The 23,117-nt window shown below is 44.2% G+C and overlaps 1 protein-coding gene across 1 annotated transcript in view; it reads left to right on the top strand.

Moving 5' to 3' along the window:
• VWA8 (von Willebrand factor A domain containing 8) overlaps nucleotides 1–23,117 on the top strand; it is a 3,012,337-nt gene that overhangs the window by 2,336,891 nt on the left and 652,329 nt on the right. The window contains exon 36 of the mRNA XM_069639376.1: nucleotides 14,143–14,224. Within this exon, the coding sequence (XP_069495477.1) occupies nucleotides 14,143–14,224 (82 nt within the window). The remainder of the gene's footprint in view (nucleotides 1–14,142; nucleotides 14,225–23,117) is intronic.

A 23,117-nucleotide genomic window follows, 5' to 3' on the forward strand; every position in this document is an offset into this window, starting at 1 on the left:
TTGGCATCGTTTTTGATTTAGTTTAGGCCCTTTTTATTTGACATGACGCAACTAGGACTGCCTTATTTCTTTATTTGATGGTTGACGCTTGCTGCCATCTTAGATTTAGGTTTAGAGTAGGCATTTTTACAGCCTGCCTACAGCATTTCATTGTTCAATAAACACGCTTGAACTGTGATCACCTGTGCCTGTCTTGTTGCCACCATGAGTTCCTCCTAGTCCCTAGGTCTATATAACGTTGCTGCTGCCATCCTAGCAGGACAATTCCTCCAGGCAAATTTGCTAATCTCACTTTGGAGGTTATCTAGCTCCTTCTGGGAACTGTCATGGGGAGAACCTGAAAAAGGTACAGACGTTTTGGTGGAACTGTCACTTTTATTGCTGCCACTCACCCCAATAATACAACTCCTGTGTACTCCACTTCAGTAGGTTGCCCTAATTGCGCCCAAGACTTCAAGATAATTTGCATCATATAAATCCCCCTCCCTAGCTGTAACCCCAAGTAACTGATTGCCCTCCTGGCCCACCTAAAGGGAGAAATGCCCAACAGCCGTTGCACTCTCTCCTGTCCCATCGACATATTCAAGGTTTTACATTTATCAAGATTTATTTTGAACCCTGAGACTGCTTTGTACTGTTCTAAAAGTTCAAGTGTTGGAGGGATTGAAGACTCAGGTTCTGACATAGCCAGAAGAGTATTGTCAGCGTATGACACTATCTTATGCTCATTGCCCCTGTAACTGATACCCTGTATATCCTTCCTGCCTCTTATTCCCTCAGCTAGTGGTTCTGCTGAGAGTGCAAATTGGAGGGACGATAGTGGACACCCATGCCGTAGTCCCTACGTAAACAAAAGCCCTGAGACAGTTGCCCATTTACCGCCACTTTCCCAGAAGGCATCCCATACAATGCCAATATCCCCTGTATAACGTTCTCACCCATACCGAATTTGTGCAGCACTGCTCGCAAGTAGCCCCGCTGTACCCGGTCGAATGCCTTTTCTAAGGCTACTGGCATCGCCGGAATCTTTTTCTTGTGCGCATGTCAATGAGATCTATTACCCGCATGGTGTTGTCGACGGCTTGTCTCCCCGTGACAAATCCTGGTTGATCAGCTGTCATCAAATACGGGAGTACCTGGTCTAGCCATGTCACTAAAATCTTACAGTAGAGCTTCCTATCGATATTTAGTACCGCAACGGGCGGTATGAGGAGCAAACACCAGGATCTTTGCTCTCATTAGTGATTGCTGATAGCCTAGCCTCCTCCATCGAGCTCAGGACTCTCCCATCCATCCAGATCATGTTGCAAAGCACATGTAGCCAACCAAGAAGTTCACTCAAGTAGGTCTTGTAGAATTCTGGGGCAAATCCATCCAGCACTGGGGCTTTATTGGTTTTAAGGGAGCCGATGGCCCTTAAGACCTTCGCCTTCGTTATGTCCTCATTTAACCTCTATCTCTGGTCTAACGTAATCCCTGGTAGGACGCATTTTCCCAGAAAGGCATCTATCAACTCCTGTGCTGGGGAGTCAGAAGTGTATAGCTCTCTAAAGAAGCGATCAAATCTATTTGGTTCCCCTGTTCTGAAGTGACTATGTTCCCATCAGGTGTTCGCAGGTCACCTACCACCCTTTTACTGGCTCGAGCCTTAAGCCTCCAGGCCAATAATTTGCTTGCCTTATTTCCCTGTTCATAGTGTCGCTGTTTGATCTTAAGCAGATTGTACTCTGCCTTGTTCCCCTCTATCATATTGAGCTGACTCCTCGTTGCCTCGATTTTTCTATAGGTTTTCTGAGATCCTAAGTCCTGGTATTGTAACTCTATTTATTTTAGTTGTGCCAGAAGGTTTTCCCATTTTAATGCTTGCGCTCTTCGTAGTCCTGCACCTTTAGAGATGATCACTCCCCTAATGTAGGCCTTAAATGCCTCCCATAGTGTCTCTTCACTAGTCTTCCCCTGAGCATTCTGTTTGAAAAAACACTGATACTCTCGCCAATCGCCTTTCTACGCACAGGGTCGTGAAGCACAGATGGATTCAACCTCCAATAGCAGGATGTATGTTCCCTCGGCTGCAGATCCAAGGAGATAAACACTGGGGCATGATCCGAATGAGTAATAATGCTCATCTCTGCTGGCTCTACTTTTAAAGGAGCCCTCCCTCCTACCATGAAGTAATCCAGCCTAGAGAACACTTTGTGCACATGAGAATAGAGGGAGAAGTCGCACACTCTGGGATTCATATGCCCCTACGTATCCACCAGCCCTGCCTCTTCCAACCCCCTTAGGAAAGGTTTTGAGAGTTGAGTCGTGCCCGTATATGTGTCCCTGGAAACATCCCAATTGGAGTCAAAGATAACCTGCCAACAGCACCTCACCTGATACAAACTCTACCAGTTCTCGTAGCACTGCACAGCAGAATTCATTCTGGCCACTGCTCGGAGTGTAGACTGAGGCAATTTGTGAGTAGCGCTCTGTTAAACCACCCTCAACAAAAAGATACCTCCCCTCCTTATCAATTTTGGTCTTCACCAAGTTGGACCGCACACGCTTATTCACCAATATGCTTGCCCCCTTACTCTTGTTCTTTACGCTTGCAAAGAATTGATGCAGGAAGTATTTTGAGCGTATCCTATATGCGTCCTTCATCATAAGGTGCGTCTTTTGTATGCTTGTAAAGCTCCATCAGTAGCCTCCCTCTCTTCTGTGGGTTGTTAAGACCCCTTACGTTGAATGTCAGGACCCTGAAGGCTGGTGCATAGCGTCACCATACAAAGGATTAGAGCATGCTTCTCAAACGTTTCTTTCCCCTTATATTTTTGTGTAAGCATGTGTTGCGAATGCGGACTCCCAGACCCCCGGCTTCTCCCCCGTCTCCTCCTCCCATCTTGTGACTAGAGCCAATGTATTGAGGAAACCAACAACTCCCCTCTTCTTCCACCAACCCTTCATTAGTTAACCTTGAAGCCCTCAATTCGATCACCCCGAGGAGGATACAGCTTCCTCCCATGTAACCATGCTGCATTGTTGCTCCTGTCAGCCTTCTTGTGGTTGAAAGTCCTGCCTTTGTTTGGCATCAGCGAGGCCACGTGGTCACCTGCGCACTGGAATTGTGGACCAACGGCTGTCACTCGGCTCTCCCTGTTCGCTCCCAATCTGTAAACCAAGCACCTGTGCAGCCTCCTCTGGGGTTGTGCATCATATTTCTCGCCCCCTCCAGACAAACAGAAACCCAAATGGAAATGTCCACCTCTAGCGGGTCAAATATAATAGCAACAGGGGCTTAGGCTACCCCACCTGTCTGACTCTGGCCTGGAATGGATTCAGCACACCTTGTACAGATCCCTATCGGTGGTCTGTGCATAAGAGAACACCCAAAATACTTTTCATACAATAACAATTTTATTCATGTGACTAATAAAAAATAGCATTACACAGCTATCATCCGAACCTTTTTGTTTGCCTGTAGACTAGATAGATGTGAAGACAATCATACCACATTTGAAAGTCACCGTTGTACTAACCCACACTGCATAAACTGTATGCCAATTTTCATTGTATGAGGTTGATTTGAGATGCCTTGAACAGTGTATCATTACCCGGCAATCACGGGCAAACAAAAAGGTTCGGACGATAGCTGTGTAATGCTATGTAATGCTATTGCACTGATTTTGTGGTTGATACCGAGTAGGCAGGTTAGCCATATGTACAACACTCATATTATGGAGTGCATAAATTGACAGAGTGGTTGTTAATAGAAAATGGATAGGGTCTGAATTTGTTACGTAAACTAGACCTGAAGGTCGTCGGAAGGAGTGTGAAAGGTGTAAGGGTGGAAGATTGTAGTAGTGAGGAGTTAGTCAAGGGATGATGGGGCATAGAGGGATCAGGGTAGGGGTTTGAGGGTGTTGTTGCTTCCTGGCTCTTGATTGTAGATTTCACTGAGCTTAAGGTGCGGACATGTGTCACGCAGAAGAGGGGTTCCATGAATCAAATTGGTTTCCCACAGATGATAGTGCCAAGAGATTTGAAAATTACTTGTCGTAAATTAGCCCAACCTTCTGCGGCATAGCTTTTAGTCAGTTACTGTTATATTTTATTTCTTTCAAAGTGGTTTTTTGGGTAGGGTGTTCCACAGCTTTGTGGCCAGAACTGAAAAAGAGCATTCTCCTTGCCGTTTCTTGTTGAAGTTGGGGACTAGTACTAGTACAGGATTGCTGGACCTAGGTGTTTTGGAAGGAGTGTAGTGTTGAAACCTCCTTCTGAAGGAGGAAGGGCCCCCCTCCAAGGTATGAATGATGGACGATGCACAAAGCTTTGAAATGAACCCTTTTTTTATCGATAGACAGTGGAGAATATGTAATGCCTGCGTGATATTTTCTAACCACATTCTGAGAAGTACTCTTGACGCTGCATTTTGAACTCTTTGAAATTTCCTGTCTCTTATCATTTGAGTAGTAGCCCTTTCCTAGATGAGCAGTGACATTATTGGTAATGACATCCCTACTTTGGACCTGCTTGAAACTGTGTATCTTGGACGGTCCCTACTATGATCGAAGGGTAAGTGCATCATTCACTGGGAAACAGTTAGTCAGTTGATGTTGATATGACAGATTGAGGTGGGAGTTATAACTGGAGGCTGAGGGTTGTAGAGGCTGGTAAGGACATATATCCTAATGTCCCACAACATATAGGAGTTTTCCTTCTAGATCCACAAGGAATCCCTCCTCTTGACAGGGCAAGGACACCCACAACACTCAGATGCTGGTTATTTCTGCGATTGCATGGCTTACTGACAATCAGGAAAACCTCTCAAGTGCGAGAATGCCTCAGAGTTAGTCTGGGACTGTACCCTGACAAGCGTAGGTACCTGTTGTTAGTGAGTGAACAGACATATGACTGAGTTAGGAGTTAAGTTCAGAGTGAAGTGTTAACTGATCATTGAGGTGCGGACCCTCTAGTCCAAATAACACCAGTATGTGATGTGGTTTAGTGCCACCTGCAGTGGAGTATCTGTGGGCTCTACTGTCCTTGCTTATGTGGCGCATTTTGCACTGAGTCAGGTTGGGAGTCAAGTTACTTGCTTTTGTCGCTGATATATCAGCCATTGCTTGTACTGCCTCGACGGGTTCTCCTGTAATGCTAGGTGGACCGTTACCCTCATAGCTAACTTACCTCCATTACAACGATTCCCCATAGGCGATCCTCTTAGAGAGGGTGGTGTAGGTCAAGGGTTGTTACATTAGTGTCATTTTCTTATTACGTCTACAGATGACCTGGATCAAAAAAACTGGCCTTCGGTTGCAGTTGCATGATCTGTTTCTCCTTAGTAGGGGCTTCACATGTGTTCCTGTGTTTCTCTGACTGTTACCTAGGGCTGAAATAGTGTCTCTTTGAAAATGTTTATGTAGTGTTTTAGTTCCAATAGTTATGTCATTAGAACGGGAAGCGTGTGGAATGTGGGTGCGTGTTTGGAGAGAATGTGGAGTGTTGAGTGGTGGAGTGAGGTGGATGGCTGGAGGGAGGAGGTACATGAAGCCGCTGGTTCAGATTTAAGAAATAAAGACTTGAACTTGCCTATTGGCTGCGGCTCCTGTCATTTCCAGAGTGTGGGAAGTCACCACAATTTGGCAATGAGTGCATGCAGCCAGTTTTAATTGGCTATTGTGTATACGGCGATCGTCGGGGCAATCATCTTTGTCTCAGTACCAGCGATCATCATCAACAAATTATCTTCGTCTCGCCATTTGATATATTATGGATTGCTTGGAGGTGTCAATCTACTATACATTGTCCCATAGTCTGTTGGCAGTGGTCTTCAGCAGTTTATGCAAAATTAGGTGACTGATCCCAGGGATTGACTGAGTCCTTTTTTGCCATGTAAGGTATCACCTGAGTGTTTTCTCTCCAATCTCGGGAGGATAGCTCAGGGGCAAAGTGCTCGCCTTGGAAACAAGACGAAACGGAGCAACGCAGGTTCGATCCCCGGGTCCGCGCTTATAAACCTCTGGGTATTAAGCACATTATAAATAACATATATCATATATCATATCATATCAATCCAGGCAAACCACCCATCCCATGGTCAGAGTGGAAGGAATATTGGAGGAATTATGTGAAGACTGCGGAGCAGGAAGCATTCACTGCAGATAAGAGAGGATTTCTTCTCCTTCATGCCGTTGGACCTGAGGGGCAATGACAGTACTGGGAGCGAGGCTGGTGATCTGGATTCACATGAGAGGACCATCAGGCAGTTGGATGAGTACTGTGCACCGGAGACCAATGTCACTATTAATAGGTTTTGTTTTTACACCAGAGCACAGGGAGTGGAAGAGACTATTGAAGAGTACGTGGGAGCCCTCCTAGCCACACACAACATCCACATCCACCAATACACTGGCACAGATATACCTCAAGAACGACTGCAACAAGATCATCCATTGGCTCAAAACCTGCCTCTTGCTGATCCAGTCTTGGATGTCCAGTGCATACTTGAAGCTCAACCCTTCCAAGACCGAAATCCTACTCCTCACCAACAGCACCGAACACCATGAAATACAGACCTGACTGTCAACCAGGAACTCGGAGGGCTTCACACCTGAGCTCAACTCCTGCACTATGTCCCTCGCGGTCCACATTGACAAACAGATCTCCTTAAAGACACACATAGCTTGGAAAACTTAGACAGCTTGGTATCAGCTCTCTCTCATGCGGAACGCCATGCCCTTCTTCCCTCCGGACAGCTTTAGATCCACCATTCAAGCACTAGTCCTATCCCACCTGGATGGGGGCAATGAAACCCTTGAAGGACTCCAGTCGTTCGCCCTTCTGCCCCTGAGAGGTGTCCTACATGCGGCTGCATGCCTCATCAAGGGTCTATGCAGATACAACAACATCACCCCGGCCTTCATAGACTTTCACTGGCTCCCACTGCACACACAAATCACCTTCAAGACTTGCTGCATCATCTATAAGGCAGTTGCACTCAAGTCACTCAGCTACCTCGCAGAGAAACTCAGCGTTTCTGGCGGACAGCACACCACCAAAAGCCAGGACACGTGCAGACTTGAAATTTGTTGCAGGAAAAAAGGAAAGGAGCAGAAAACAAGCCGTGTCTGCCTTTGCCCCAAGACTATCGAACCTCCTCCCGATCAGCATCAGACTTGCCCCTGCGCTCTTACAATTCAGAAATGTACTCAAGACCCATCTCTTCAAGGAATCTCTCCACCTCAACATCTACTGCATCACGCCACCCCTCGTGCCACCTGACTCACTAGGCGCAGTCCGCCTCTGCTGTCCGCCGCCTGGTACAACTGTACCCCTCCTCTGTGCCCCTCTGTATCCCAACCACTCCTGTATATCTGTTCTGTTGTTACATCAGAAAAGCACTCTGTTATGCATCTGTGCTGTTGTATACCTATCTAAGGTGTTCTGTTATGTATCTCTATTTGTATATCTCTGTAAAGTGCTCTGTTGCTTCTTGAAGCTAGATCTGTGCTCAGTAAATACCATAATAATAACAATAATGTGCTCGCCTTGGAAGCAAGACACAGAGCAACACAGGTTCGATCCCCAGGTCCGCGCTTAGAAACCTCTGGGTATTAAGCGTGTTATAAGTAACCTATCATATATCATATAAATCAGCCCTCAGAAATTTGGCTATGACATGCTGCTCTGGAGCTGGAACAACCACTGAAGAATTAATCAGGGATTAGATAATCCATACGAAAGATTCAACAATCCATGAAAGACTATGGATGCAGAGTGATCCATCATTACTTGAAGGATAGTTATAGCAAAGAAAATTGAACACGCTCTGCTCGAAGGAGATGAAAATGAAGAAGAAAGAAGCAAATTAAGCTCAATCAGAGAGCGTCAAAGAAGGGGAAGATGCCGGACAGACGCGTGTTAGCGCAGTGAAGAAGAAGAAAGATCCGAAGTCACAGGTGGAGAAATACAAAGAGCAAGTGGAAGAGAGGCAACTAAGAACCAGGGATTCAAGGAATCAAAAGAAAATTCTGAAGAAGGTACCTTACAAGAGTGAAGGAAGGGACAAAGATAAATGTTTAAGATGTGGCATGATAGGCCCTAGGAAAACTCCAGAAACTGTCCTGCATTAGGAACAGGTCTGTGTCTCTTGCAGGATGAGAGGACATTTTGCAGTGGTTTGCGAGAAAAAGGTGTTGATGGTACAGGAAGAGTCGAATTCGGAGGAGGAGAGAGTGCTAGTAGTTCAGGAGTCCAGTGGAGAGAAAGGCAGTCAAACCTTGAAATGCCCAAGCTGCGAGATAATAGTGGAGAATTGGAAGATGAGAGTTATGGTGGATAGCTGCTCTCTGTATGTCATCATCACGAAGAAGAAATGGGAGGAATTAAGGAACCAAGGCCTAAAGGCGAGAATGGGCATACCTCACAAAAGGAACCCTGGAGGCTTTGAAAGGTCTAGAATGTATGTTTTTGGTTGGGTGAAGTGTTGGGTTACGTTCAAGGGCAGAGTGGCAGAAGTGAAGACCTACATCACCAAGAAGGGTGTGAACATGCTGGGTTGGAGGGACCGGGCAGCCCTACAAATGAAACTGGACCCATGCAAGGAGGACCCTGTCCTCTATGTGGGAGAGGCTGAATATCATGGCAAAGGCAGCCCCGGTGAAGATGCAGAATTTGCAGAAGTGTTTCAGGCCAGTTTGGATTTACTAAAGGGTTATTCCCACAAGATTATTTTAAGACCTGATGCCATCCCAATGATTCAGAACAAGACTAGACCAATACCATTGCCACTCATGGATAAAGCAGAAGAAGAGTTGAGCAGATGGGAGAAGGAGGAAGTGATAGAGAGAATTGAATCATCTCAGTGAGTCAGCCCTATAGTAGTTGCTTTGAAGAAGAATGTAAAATTAAGAATATGGGCCTCATTACGACCCTGGCGCTAAGGGATTACCGGTACCGGTAAGGGTACCCGTACCGGTAATCCCTTAGCGCCTGATTACGAGGTCCCTTTGCGGGTTGGAGACTTTAACGCCTGCTTTTTGCAGGCGTTAAAAAACCAACCCGCAAAGGGACCTTGGTGCTAAGTACGGTGCCGCAATTTGCGGCACCGTACTTAGCGCCTTCCCCATTCCCATTGAGCCCTATGGGGCAAAAATGGGAATGGGGAAGGGCCATGGCGGCATGGGGAATTACCGTCCCGCCAACCTCGGAATGGGGCGGTAATTCCCCATTCCGCCATGGCGGAGTCGGTAAGTTACCGGCATGGACCATGGTGCTATTAGCACCATGGTCCAACGCCAGGGTCGTTATGAGGCCCTATGTGTTGACTTGAGGAACTTGAGCCGAAATATACAAGTGGAAACATTTTTGTTGCCTATATCTGAAATGTTAAATTGTATAAGAGGAGCAGATGTATTTTCAACGTTGGATCCCTCCAGTGAGTACCACCAGATAAACCTGATGGAAGACTGTAGGGATTTAACGGCATTTATAACACCCATCGCAATGTTTAGATATTAGAGGATGCCCTTCGGTTTAGCGACGCCCATGTTGCAGAGGATCATGACAAAGATCCTGAAGGATCTACTTGAGGCATTGGCTTTCAAGGATGATATACCTTTTGGTAGAGGTGTTGAAGACCATGATTGTAGGCTGAGAATGGTTTTGAGCAGATTGAATGAAACGGGTTAAAGAGTTGAAAGGAGTAAATGCAAGTTCAGAGAGCAAGAAGTTGAATATTTGGGGCATTTGTTGAGTGGAAAGGGTTACAAGCCCAAATTTGGATGTGATGAGAGCCAAAATAGATGCACCAGAGCCCTTAACTAAAGAGGAAGGTAAATCATTTCTAGGTTTGGCTGAATATTACAGCTGGTTCGTAAAGGATTTTGCGAGCCTGACAAAACCCATTAGGAAGTTGGTGAAAAAGGATGTAAGATTCTTCTGGAGTGAAGAATGCATGGAGGCAATGAAACTTAAAAAAGAAAGCATTTGCAGTGCATTGGATCTTGGAGGGTTTGATGCTGGAGGAGTACCAAGGTTACAGTAGATGCTAGTAGAATTGGCTTGGGAGCCATGCTCTCACAAGTGGTCGAGGGGCACAAGAAGGTAGTGTGCCATGCTTCGAGAGCCATGACATTTGAGTATAGGTACTCAGTGTTAAAAAGGAAGTTACTGGCCTGTGTGTGGGGCATTAACTATTTTCGCAAGTATGTGTGGGGAAATAAATTCACAGTATGTACTGATCACAAGCCTTTAGTAGAATTGCTATTGGTCAATGGAATGTGTAAGGAAACTCCTAGTTTGACACGATTGAGCCTCAAACTCCAAGTCTAGGGGCCTCATTACGGGTCTGGCGGTAACCGTGCCGGTAAAACCAGCAGGTTGCCGTCGGACCCGTAATTAATTACCAGCACCTGACTTCCAGGTGCCACCGGGCTATTCCGAGTCCAGCGGCCCGGAAGTCAGGCTCCAGTAATTTTGTAATTCCCCATTCCCATTGAGTCCCATAGAACTCAATGGGAATGGGGAACACGGAAGAACCGGCACCGTTAATAACGGTGCCAGTGCTTTCGTGAAACTCTGAGGGTGGGTGCCATCTTGGAGGGTGGAAATTGTAGAACAGCGGTGTTAAGGCAGTGCAAAAACAGGTGAAGACCGTGGGGCACACACACTGCACAGTGTGGAGAATGCAGGTACAACAGAGTAATGGTGTTAAGAGTTAAAGCGAGCACTGTCCTGTTTCTGGGTTGGTTGCTGTTATGGAGACTGTAACTGTAGTTCAAGGCAGAAAAGGAAGGAATCCCAGGAAGTATCCAACTTCTGATTGGCAACAGGAGTTTGTGTACTCCCTGAGAACAACTCTCTGTGGGGAAAAACCCCCAAATGAGCTGCTTCGGGGGATGATGGCAGTCAGGTGGAAGACCGAAGATCGGAAACCCGGAGTATCAGCAAGTTCGGTTAAGACCGCTTGAAGCGGGGAGCTCCAAAGGTAACAGCAGGAACGGTCTCCACTGAGGATTCAGAGGCGGAGAAAAGTCAGCTGAAGAGAATGGTGGAAAGCAGGCTAATGCTGGCAGGAAGGAGCAAAGCGAGGCAAAGAAGTGGCATAGGCGAGGCTGAGCAGGGAGAGAACAATGAAAAGGCAGCAAACAAACTTGGATAAAAAGGAGCGTCAGTGTTCATAGGAGAAGTTACGCGCCGGATTACCAGTTCCGACTCCTATATGCGATCCTTCATATTGGATTTGCCGCCAGCCATGCGTACCGCCATCTTGGAAATAAACTAGACCGTTGTGTCTAGTAGATAACTGAGTCATCAGGAATCGCCATGTTGGAAGGGAATATGCATGGCAAACAGGAGATCTTTCCTATTTGTGCCAGATAGACCAAGCAGGTCCCTGTTTCCTGACACATGGTGGAGACGATAGAGCAAGCTATCTCGAGCAATTTGAAGGGGGGATATCTCTGTGGCAGACCGGCTGTGAAGTCTCAGAACATCTACAGGGGGCACTGAGAAGTCTCCTTTTGTGATTATGAGAGGGAGAGAACCCCACAGTGTGTTGAATCCAGCTTAGATTAACAAGATTAGGGCGGTTGGCATTAAAGAGTGTGATGTTGCAAGGGAGATAAGTTTGTGGGTGAGGATCAAAAAAGGAGTGGTGCCACATATAGGTGGTTTGAATTTTTGGGATCCGGTAAGAATAAGGGAGGTGTTTGAGAGTGCAGTAAGGATTGAAGATGGTACTGTCTGGAATGTGGACAGATTGAGCAAATGGGATTGAGAGGGAGCCAAAAGGAGTGCACAGAGGGGAGTGATCAATGGTCATACATGCCTGTCAGATGATGAAGTGGCATGTGGAGACAGCCAGAGTATGGATGTGGGTAGTAACGGAGAGCAAAATGAAGTGTCGTAGCTCCTAGTGTAGTGGAAAGATGGAGGAGGGTCCCTCCTGTTTGGTCTAAAGATTATGTCATGGGATTGAGTGCAAAGGGAGTGTGAAGTGTTTTCAAAATTCATTGATGTCAAATTTGTGATGTTTTTTAAGTTCTAATTTCTATTGTTGGTTGTTTTTTCTACTTTTTTTTTATTTTTGTTTGTTGAGAGGGGGATGTGTAGTGTCTTAGTTCCAATAGCTATGTCATTAGAACGGGGAGCGTGTGGAACGTGAGTGTGTGTATGGCGAGAATGTGGAGTGTTGAGTGGTGGAGCGAGGCGGACGGTTTGAAGGAGGAGGTACATGAAGCTGCTGGTGCAGAGTTAAGAAATAACAACTTGAATGTACCTATTGGCTGCGGCTCCTGTCATTTCCACAGAGTGCGGAGTCACTACAGTTTATATCTGTGAGCATGTTGTTCATCTTTTTCTGGCTTTTCCAATCTTTACAGCACTTCACTATGGCACTGCTCAAGTGATCTTTGTAGAGTAAAGGAACTGGTGATGTCCACCTTCCAAATACTTTGCGTGGGAGTGTGTCTTTTCTGAATCCTTCAAGCTGTAAAACCCTGCACCTTTGTCTGGGAATACGTATTTGCGACTCCTTAGGGATTTGTATGCATCTGCTCTTTAGCCCTGTTTTATGATTTAGGCCAGATGTTCATTCACTCATTAGTCCTCGGAATCCAGCCAGCACAATTGTAATGTAATCTATCTGTGTATCCTGTGGCCTTTTTTGCCTCAGTGACAGTACCACCTTTTAATGAGTTCATGAGTTATAAGTTGGAAATTAATATGAAGGATTGTTGTAAATAAGTTGTTGCTGCTCTTACTATGTATTGCTTTAATGGCATTTTGTTTGTTAATAAATGTAATGTTTCTCTCCTCAATTCTCCATTGTTGGAGGTTCTGGGGTTTCTCAGCGTCCATGTGTCATTCTGTACTGGTTCACATGCTAAAGGCTGGTGGGATACCTGCAGCTGCATTTCTGTTATTTAAAAGTGGCAGGTGGCTGCACTTATTCAACCATGATTTTAAGGATGAGAAATCTCCTTAAGTGTGGTTTCATTCAAAGCACCAAGAACATCCGCTGTTGTCCCATGTCACATAGAAGCTCAGTACTTTGTTTTGCCCATATCCCAATACCAACAGGTCGCCATTTATGACCATGTATGTCCCCATCTCATGGGCACATATTTATATCTACGCAGGTGTCCTAAAAAGGTCTGCACAGTTAGTTATAGAGACGGTTGTGAGACGCGTGCATACACGGGCACATATGCAGGTACCTGGACACTAAGTCAAGTATGGCACCTTTGGGCAGTCAGAACTTTTTATCCAGCAGACCTTTGAACATTTTGAAAAAAAGTGAAACCGCTTGACCCAGAAGGAAATGTAAACGTTTGCTTTAAAAAGCAAGGATTACAAGATTCACAAATGACTTGCACCCATCTGGCAGTGTCACATGCCTGTTACATGTGTAAATGGAGCAGACATACATGGTTTAGCTGTGTTTGTCATCCAAAGAGGTGAAAATAGTGAACAACATTAATCTGAAACTGAATGGGAAAAATAGAAGTACCAGCTTGGTGTTAATCTTTACACACAGTGGGTATCTGCTTTTTTGATGAGCGTAAATGCATCTTCTCAGAACGAATGCACGACAAACATCGTCATGGCTCCAACTCAATGATAGGTGCTACCAAGAATAGAGGGATGTCAAGAGCCAGATGCTGCAAAAAGGTTTGGTTTCCTTCAAAAAGTGTTGCATACCCCCCACTGGCCAAAATAAATGTTGTAATGTTTTGTTTTTCTTGTTTTGTTTTATTTAATAATAACAATAGACAAGTCTTATGCTTGTCTCGTGTATACAGAATTCTCTCACAAAGTGCTTCTCAGCTGTAGGTAATTCATATAACATGTTTTATACTACAAATAATTAGCATTTATATATGCACATATGTGATAAGTGATGGTTTAGCCATTGGGGTATTTAAACAAATATTGCTTAATTTGTGTGCAAATGAAGGATGTGGTAGGAGGCATGCACAGCCAAAGTAGTTCCATTTAGTAAAGACAACATTGTTGGCTTTCCCTTTGCTTGTTACTACTGTTTTATTTAACACTAAAAAACATAAGTTCAAGGTGCATTTTTATGGCTTTACCAATACTTGTTCATTTTGAAAATGTCAGGAAACTCTCACCAATATCTTTTCATTCACTCAGACATCACTCCTCCGCTGACTGCTGGATATTTGGAAGTCACAGATTTTAACTCAAAGAAAGTCAAATATATTCCTGTTCCAAGGTAAGAGCCTTTATGATATTTTGCTTGGGACACACTTCAGAACAAAACACATTTCTAATTAATTGTTTCCTCGCACAGATTCCTCATTTTAGATGTACCTTCTCCAGTGCCAGTTCTCCTCAGAAACTTTTTCAGCCACCAGGGAGTGCAGTACGGCTCTGGTCGGCTCTGTTATGTGTCACTGACACCAGTCATTTCTACTGTGGCATGTCTAGCACTCCAGAGGCCTATGGTTTGGGTCATAATTGCCTTTTGGAGGATCAAAACACTGAGGATTGTGGATCCTGCCAGTTCATGCATTCTACGAAACTCTGGGAGTATGCCAAAAAGCTCTTCACCAGCCTCCAAAAGGGAGAGAAAAGGATGGCACTGAAGTCATCAGCGTTGGACCCATCTTCAAAGAGGGCCCAATCCCTTGGAGTTGATCAATAAGGACCAGAATAAGAAGCACAGGAAGAGATTCTGCTCTCGCAGCAGATTCCGACTTCACTCTTCTTCTTCCTCCTCAAGAGAATAAAGTTGTCTTTCCTGTTGCAGAGAGGCTGATGGGAACTCAGAGGATTTGTCACCTAGCCAGATACATTTGCTCACTTAATGTTCCTCAGCAAGACAGTGGGAAGAATTCAGGCTCAATATGCTTGATTTGAGTTTTATTTTAGGACCAGGACACTCACCTGGCTGATATGGCATCCGGTTGAAGGGATGCCAGTGTGTTAGACAACACTGTGTAGCTAGACCTTTTGCAAAATTGTCACAGTGGTAGAGTCTCTGGGTCTGTTTGCACCCTCGAGACCAGTAGTTACATTTGAACTAACAGGCATTTTGGGTGGGAGCCCCCCCAAAGGTAACACTCCTTTCCTTAAAACCTGGTGTTGTTGTCCATGATATGGCAGCAATGCAGAAGCCCACCTTTGTTTTTTCGGTGGACTGCGATCTTGCTGAAAAAACACAGACCAGCTTAATTTGATCCACGCGTTTGTCTACACACCCCAGGCCTGAGAGCCTGATGGTTCAAGCATCGACTGTGGGGTTGAAGTCAGCAGCTTTTCTTTCTTGCCACTAGACAGAGAGAGCAAACATGGGTTGCATGGGGCCTGTGGTACGTCAGAAGACTGAGACAGACCAGTTTTGGCATGTGTAACAAGTAACATATTTAAAGTATAAGAAAATAATCTTTCTATGGTTTCATCGTCAGTAGTGAAGTCCAAAAAGTAAACGGTCTATCCTCCGTCTCAAAGCTAATCTATATTGACCCTACCACTAAGAGAAAACAACATTAAGTCCAGTGGAATGACTCCCTTCTCCTGGATAGGCTTTTCCAGCCCCAGTAGGTGATTTTTAAATGGTTCTTGGCTGTTTCTTGGATTAACTTGTTCAGTTCCTCTCAGGGACATTTCCACCTTTCTGCCAGCCCTTTTCCTTCTGTAGAGAAACTTCTCCATGCTTTGTTTGGGTTTTGATCCCTTCGTACTTTGATTTCTTGAAGTGTCTCTTTAAAGTTCCCTTTCTCCAATAATTTAGGGGAATGGAAATTCCTCTTGACTTGATCTTGGTTCTCTATATTCCTCTGGTTCCTTACTTCCTCTTGAACAACATGCTTCGTATCACAATTCTTTTGGTCTGATAACTGGCTTTCTCTTTGGGATGATTATAGCAGCCCAAACAACTGTGTTTGTTCCTTTGTTCAGTTCCTATCTTGTTCTAATGAGTAAATCAAAGATATGATGCGTACACCTTATTTAAAGAAAGGGTGGTTAAGGGTTGTGAAGATTCTTAATGTTGTTCAGTAGGTGCAGGGGAGAATAATACGACTCTGGCACTAAACGTCGTTAATAGGCAATCAAAATACAATAAAGTGTCCCTAATTAGTGGACACTCCCGTCCCCTGCACACCTCCTGTACCGATGTTATAGTCAGATAGTGATTATTCATTTTATAGTAGCCAATTAGAACATAATCTTTAATTGATCACTTAACACTTAAATCAATTTCTCAATTAACATGTTACATGTAGTAAAAGATCTTGATGTGTTTCGGGAAATAGTCTCCTTTCCTCAGGACCAAATGTTTGGTAAGTTGAGGACTAGACCCCCAATTTACCAAACGGTTTCCGAAGCCACCTTTGATAGCCTACACAAGAGTCAGAAACCTCAGGGATAACCTGGTGAAAGCAGAAAGGACTGATCTACAAAAAATACTTTCTTATCGAAACCCAAACAGCGCACATTCCCCTGCCTGCACTGTGAACATTGTAATAATATGCAGAAAGGACAACATATCAGCCACCCGTATACGGGATAGAAATTCGAATTAAGACATTTTGCCACTTGTGACACGAAATTTCTTATATACGGGCTGATCTGACCATGTGGAAAATTGTATGTGGGACAGACAACCATGAAGATTAAAGAGAGATTGACAGAACATAAATCAAACATTAGAACTATGAACCGAAAGTCACCTGTGGCTAGACACTTTGTTGAAAACAGACACTCCATAGCCCAATTCATGTTTGTGCTGCTCTAGTTAGTTAAAACCCCACCAAGAGGAGGAGACACCAATACTCTCCTAGCGAAAAAAGAAATGCACTGAATCCATAAATTAGACTCTGTGTCCCCCACTGGAATGAATGAAAAGTTCTCTCTTACCCCATTTCTATAACACCCATCATATTCCTCTGCAATTTGTGTCTCCAAGATCATTTGTATAATGCATGATATGGTTTGTGATTTGAAATGACTCTTTCTGATTGTAAAAAGAATAGTAATTCCAAAACTCTGGACGACTGTTGATAATATTTGTGACTTGCATTGCTATTAATACCCTGTTAATCCTGCTGTTTTTGTAACAAATCTCATAAATCTCATAGACGAGAAAACATAAGAACCTCCATAATTGATTCTCACTATATATTGTAATTCTAAAGAATGTTTAAATCATTAATGGATTGTGGCTATGTAGCTCAATTAATGGGCAAACAGAACATCTAAGTGAAGCAAGTAAAGGACTGACATTCTCAAATGCTTATGACACAACACATGTAACTAACATCTGTATTCACACCACACCTTCCAATCATTATAGAAAGGAAAATGCAGGAAACTATTGCATTTATATCATTCCGAGGTGGCGAACCGAAACAGGCACCGCGATAGATACCCGCGGACAATGTAAACGTAGGTGATTACATATGACGTCAGTGCGCCCTTACCCTCATACCATTAGATAAAGAGTTAACTCCCGTTGCCTAGAAAACCCGCATAAAAAACCGCTCGATATAACGAGAGACTAACTGACACCGCAGAACCGTGGTAAATCTTATTCTTCAATAGAATACTATTTTCCAAAATATATACACCTAGACATTTAGATCATTGTGTTATAATTCCTTTATGCTAGCATCGCAAGCATTGCAAGACAGCCATACTTAAGTATGAACTAAGGCCAGCTGTAGAAGCCGGGAGACAATCCAAAGGATGAGTCCTTAGACAGAAGTCCAGTTGATATATTTCGACCGACCGGGATAACATTTCAAAAGGTTATTTCCCCTTCAATTATTGGAATGTCAAGACACCAAGATACTATTTCACAAGATTAATACTGACTACGACACGTGTACTTTATTTTTATAGACTCCATTGAAAGGTTGAAGCTTGAGGATTGCATTACAATTGTGTACCTTATGAATTTTTGTACTTTATGAAACTTTTTGCCCCTGAGGAAGGGAGACTATCTCCCGAAACGCGTCGAGCTCTTTTACTAATGTTCTTGAGAAATTCTTCATATGCTATGAATAAATTGCATATTTATGAAATTGATATGTGTTCAGTGATCAATCACTATCTAACTATTGACTGACTATAATATCTGTACACAAGGTGTGCAGGGGCCGGCAGTGTCCACCAATTAGGGACACTTTATTGTTTTGTGATTGTTCTAATGAGTAAAACAGGTTCCACTGGGATTGCCCTTCTTGACCCTTCACTCAGATGAGTAAACTGAGTCCTAGAGTTGTTATAACTCTTATGAACACTGGTCCATTCACTGGGGCGAGCAGACTCAGTCACGTAGTTATTCTCACTCTTATGTACACTTGCCCATTCACTGGGGTGAGTAGACTCAGTCCTGTAGTTATTCTCACTCTTATGGATATTTGTCCATTCACTGGGACGAGTAGACTGAGTGTGCTCTTGGTCCCTGTATCCCCTCCTGGGTCACCCGCAGCCCCGTTACCTTCTTTCTCACAGGCAGCGTCACTGGGTCTTTCCCCAAGATCAGGACTACTCTGGGAGTCAGGACAGCTCCTGCATTCACTCTGAATCTTCTTGGTTCTTCCTCGCTGCTCTGCAGTTCTAACGCTGTAGCAGTCTCAGCATTGTTTCTGGACTGGACAGTCCACTTTATTTTATTTATTTATTCATTTATAATGCGCTGGGACGTGGGCCCATGGGCATAGCAGCGCGGACAGACGAACACCAAATAACAAAAGCAAGAGTCGGGAACAGGAGATCAAGCAGAGGATCGGTTTGAATTAGGGAGTAGTCCAGATTAATTCAAACAGAAATGATTTTAGTCGACGTTTAAACATCCCAAAGGAGACACCAGACCTAAGGTCCAATGGGAAAGTGTTCCAAAGGCGAGGGGCTACTAGAGGAAAACACCCTTCCAGTACCAGGTAGAGTTTAGCTTTGGGGGTTAGCAACAGACTGGTATCATTGGATCTCAAAACCCATCTGGCTGGGAGCCAGCTCAGCAGCAAGGAGCGATAGATCAGACTTTTACCATAAAGATAAGCATGTGTAAGGCATAAGGTGCGAAATGAAATTCTTTTCTTTATGGGCAACCAGTGAAGAGATTTTCTAGCCACAATGATGTGATCTGTTTTATGCATGCAACAATGTGAACAGTATTATTTTGGAACACCTGAAGACGATTCAATTCTCCCTGCCCAATCCTTTGCAGAAGGCTAGAACAGTAATCCAAGCGTGAAACAATAATGGCTCGAGCCACCATGGCACAGCTGTTCTCGCTAAGGAAGGGACAGATCAGTGCTAGAAACCTCAGGTAATATGAGCAGCAAGAGACGAGTTGTCCAACAAGGGCTTTCATGCTCAGTTCAGGATCCCAGATGACACCCAGGGGCTTGACTTTAGATAAAGATTTTAGTGTTACAGTCTGCCACCTTAAAGGACTGGAGCGCAAGGTCTAGTTTACACAGCTTTTGGCTAGCGTCTAAGACCATAATCTCTGTTTTTGCATTATTCAAAGCCAGCCCATTGCACATCATCCATCTATAAATGAGATCATAGGCAGTATTGATGGTCAAGAAGTCTGCTGCATGATTGCCGGCGAGGGAGAAGAGACAGTGAGTGTAATACACATAATTTGCGTATGTTATTCCTTCTGAGTCCAGCATCTCGAACAGGGGCAAAGTGAAGATGTTAAACAATATTGGCGGCATACAAGAGCCGTGTGCTACCCCACAGGGAAGTATAACGCCCTCTGCAGTCGCCTTTTCACTGTACACTCTGGCCGTCTGATCAGAGAGGAATGCTAAAACCCAGCCGATAGCTTCCTTAGAGAAGGAGGCAAGTTTCCTGGAGCCTAGTAACTAGAGTGGCGTGATCGACCAAGTCAAAGGCTGCTTCAAGGCACAGCAGCATCAGGAACGAAGATTTTCCCTTATCCATAGACCGCATGATGTTAATTTTTAGATCTATTGGGCTGGACTCAGTGCTATGGTAGCTTCTAAAACCAGATTGTTTAGGACCCAAGATATTGTACAGACTCAGGGAATCCTGGATCTGTTGATAAGCGATTTTATCCATAATTTTGAGCAGGAAAGGCGTGCTAGTTATAGGGCGGTAGTTACCAGCCTCTAGCGGGTCCAATGATGGCTTCTTCAAAAGAGATATATATCTAAACAACTGAACCATGGTAGTGAGGCTGAATTACCAAATTACTCCTATACTTTTTATCAAAAATATTTTGTTCTCTACAATTAATATCCAAACAATATAAAAAAACAAAATACCGTCAGGTTATCATTACTTTCATCTGAAAAACTCTCCCACCTCTCATCCACATTCACACCAACAAATGTACACTTACACACTACCAATAGTTGTGAAAAAGGGAAAACAATAAATCATACAGTGTTCCCCATCACTAAACACACCCAATTTCCCAATGTTGTTGTACTCAGAAAAAACTTTTTCTGTACATAAGTCCACTGATACTTCATATAGACTCCCTTTGTCTACATATGTTTTGGTCGGACGTTGGCCATCCACTGTGGCCTGATACTAAGTCGACCTTCTTCAGGACAAGCGTCAGGGGTGATTGTATCTTCTCTCCTGTCTTTTGTGTGTCGATGGAAGGTATAATTGCCCTTCTTACGGTTTCGCACTCCCTACAATAAACAAAACATTCACTAGTAAACCAGCCTCATTTCTTAAATGTCATAGGGCCTCATTACGACCCTGGTGGTAGGGGGTAAACGGTGCCGGTAGAGCTGCCGGCGCCGTTAACCCCCTACCACCTAACTACGAGGTCTGCTCGCGGGACCCGCTAAGGACGCCTCGTTTTACCAGGCATCCTTAGCGGGTCCCGCGAGCAGACCAGGATGCTAACAACGGGGCCGTCATTAACGGTCCCGTTGTTAGCATTCTCCCCATTCCCATTGAGCACTATATGGGCTCAATGGGAATGGGGATGTACCGGGTCCAGGTTCCTTGAATGGGGAAATACCGGGCCCTCCAAGGTCGAAATGGCCCGGTATTTGCCCATTCAAGGAACTCGGACCAGGTACCCGGTATGGGGGTAGCCATGCCGCCAAAAAATGGCATGGTTACCTCCATGGTCGTAATGAGGCCCATAGACATCTCAAATAAATTCTTCATCAACAACCCTTAATGGTTGTATAAAACCTGTACTGACCTCCACTATCCAAGTGATGGAGGTAGCACTGGTCAGGCAGAAATTGTTTCCAACTGTTCGAGAGTGCCTGACTCCTCAGTCTACTCAAACCCCTCCAGATTCATCAGAGGGAAATCACCAGTTGTGTCAGCTGCGAGAGAACAGTATCTGCCATTACCCCCCTCATAGTCGGAATATCCACAATTGTTATAGTTGATATCATACTATTACTTACTTCTTACTGATCTCTGCTGTGTCTAAAAGAGCTCCACTTTCATGTGATATGTGTCCGTCTGCGTCAATACGGCGTCACTGTTATCTGGTTCTACTTTGGTCCTCCTACAATATAGAGTAGTTCACTTAGATGTATAGTTCCCAACATCTATTCATGTTTTCACAAAAATCATCTTACTCCAGATCTTACTTACATCTAAAGGTGCCTCTATATCTAGACCCTGTATCGTTACTTGTTCCCATGCACTACCGATCAATGTAAGTGCATCTGTTACCTTCTGGGAAATCTATAAAGTGAAACAGCACCTCATAAATATCTCATACTTTTCACCATACAATGTTCGTATACTGGACTCTAAACTAAGTTCAGAGGCACAAGAATCCGCCTCCACCTCTATTTCTAAACGTTAGCCGAACTAGTTTTAAATATCATTAGGCTTCGTTATTCACATGCAGCACGGTATTTATATGCATACAACGGCTCCATATTCCTCTTCATATATTTCAAGCCCTCCATCTTGTCCGTATGGCATTTCTCGCACTTGTATATCTGTACAGATTCATTTAGCGCTACACATTGATTCAAGTGAGGCAGCGTTTGTTTAGTCCTAGCTGTTTGTTAATGAATGCGCATATCGCGTCCATCCATCCCTCAGTGCTTACCGCTTTCATGCGTCTCGTGTCTCTCTCACTCCCGTTCTCAACCGAACGCTGCAAAAACTGCATCTATGCGTATTTGCTGTTTCTTCTTTTCGTAATAGTAGAGGAAGGACTACTCTTCCTACAGCTATTGCCTAATGATAGAGAGAGGACAGAACTCCTGACTCAGCTGCCACTGACAGCAAAAGCTTGCCTTATGCTGTCGTGATCAAATTACAGGTCTCGATTAGACATGGATCGATTTCTAATTAGGATACTCAGTCTAGTAATCACATTCTCTTTACTGCACATGTTGTATGTAGTGACAGATTACGCTCATAAATCAGATTCTATAGGCGTATTACGCTGTGTAATAGTGTCTCCATGCCGCCCTCATTCTACACAGTGAATAGCGTTGCCCCTCATCCTGAGTGGGCACAACTATGCCATATTGTACTCCCATTCTTTGGCTATATGCAGCTAGGGATACAACTCACCTTGGTGGAAGAGGACAAGGCATCCATATTAAGGCAGTCATCTCGTGTGGCAAATTTCATCATTTACAACAGTCTCATTGGCCATTTCATAACAGAGTGCTATCCCTGTCATGATGGTTGGCAGGACCGCACCTGCAAATTCTATTAGTCCACAGGATCTGCTGGTCTACCTAAAACAGTTTATTCCATTCAATAGTGATATTCATGCCGTGTTTACTGTATCAAACAAATAAATCCAACGTTGTTCTACTTTCTGGAGCATCATACTTATGTTTCCTCCAAGCGTGGTCTTGACAGTTTGTAAAACAAACCATTTGATGTCATTCTCTGTATGGGTTGCCTTTATAAAGTGGTGAACTAGAGGTTTGTCCTTCACTTTATTTCTAAGACAGGATCTGTGTTTTCCGGGATCCTCATCCGTACTTGTCTCATTGTTTTGCCCACATATACAAGTGGGCAGGGACACTTGATTACATAAATTGCATTCTTAGTGCAACAATTTGTGTGTTCCCGTAGATGCATTTTTTGCAGCGTTCGGTTGAGAACGGGAGTGAGAGAGACGCGAGAATCATGAAAGCGGTAAGCACTGAGGGATGAACGAACGA

Source organism: Ambystoma mexicanum, chromosome 7q, assembly GCF_040938575.1.
Source record: "Ambystoma mexicanum isolate Mex_15411 chromosome 7q, UKY_AmexF1_1, whole genome shotgun sequence".
Lineage (NCBI taxonomy): Eukaryota > Metazoa > Chordata > Amphibia > Caudata > Ambystomatidae > Ambystoma > Ambystoma mexicanum.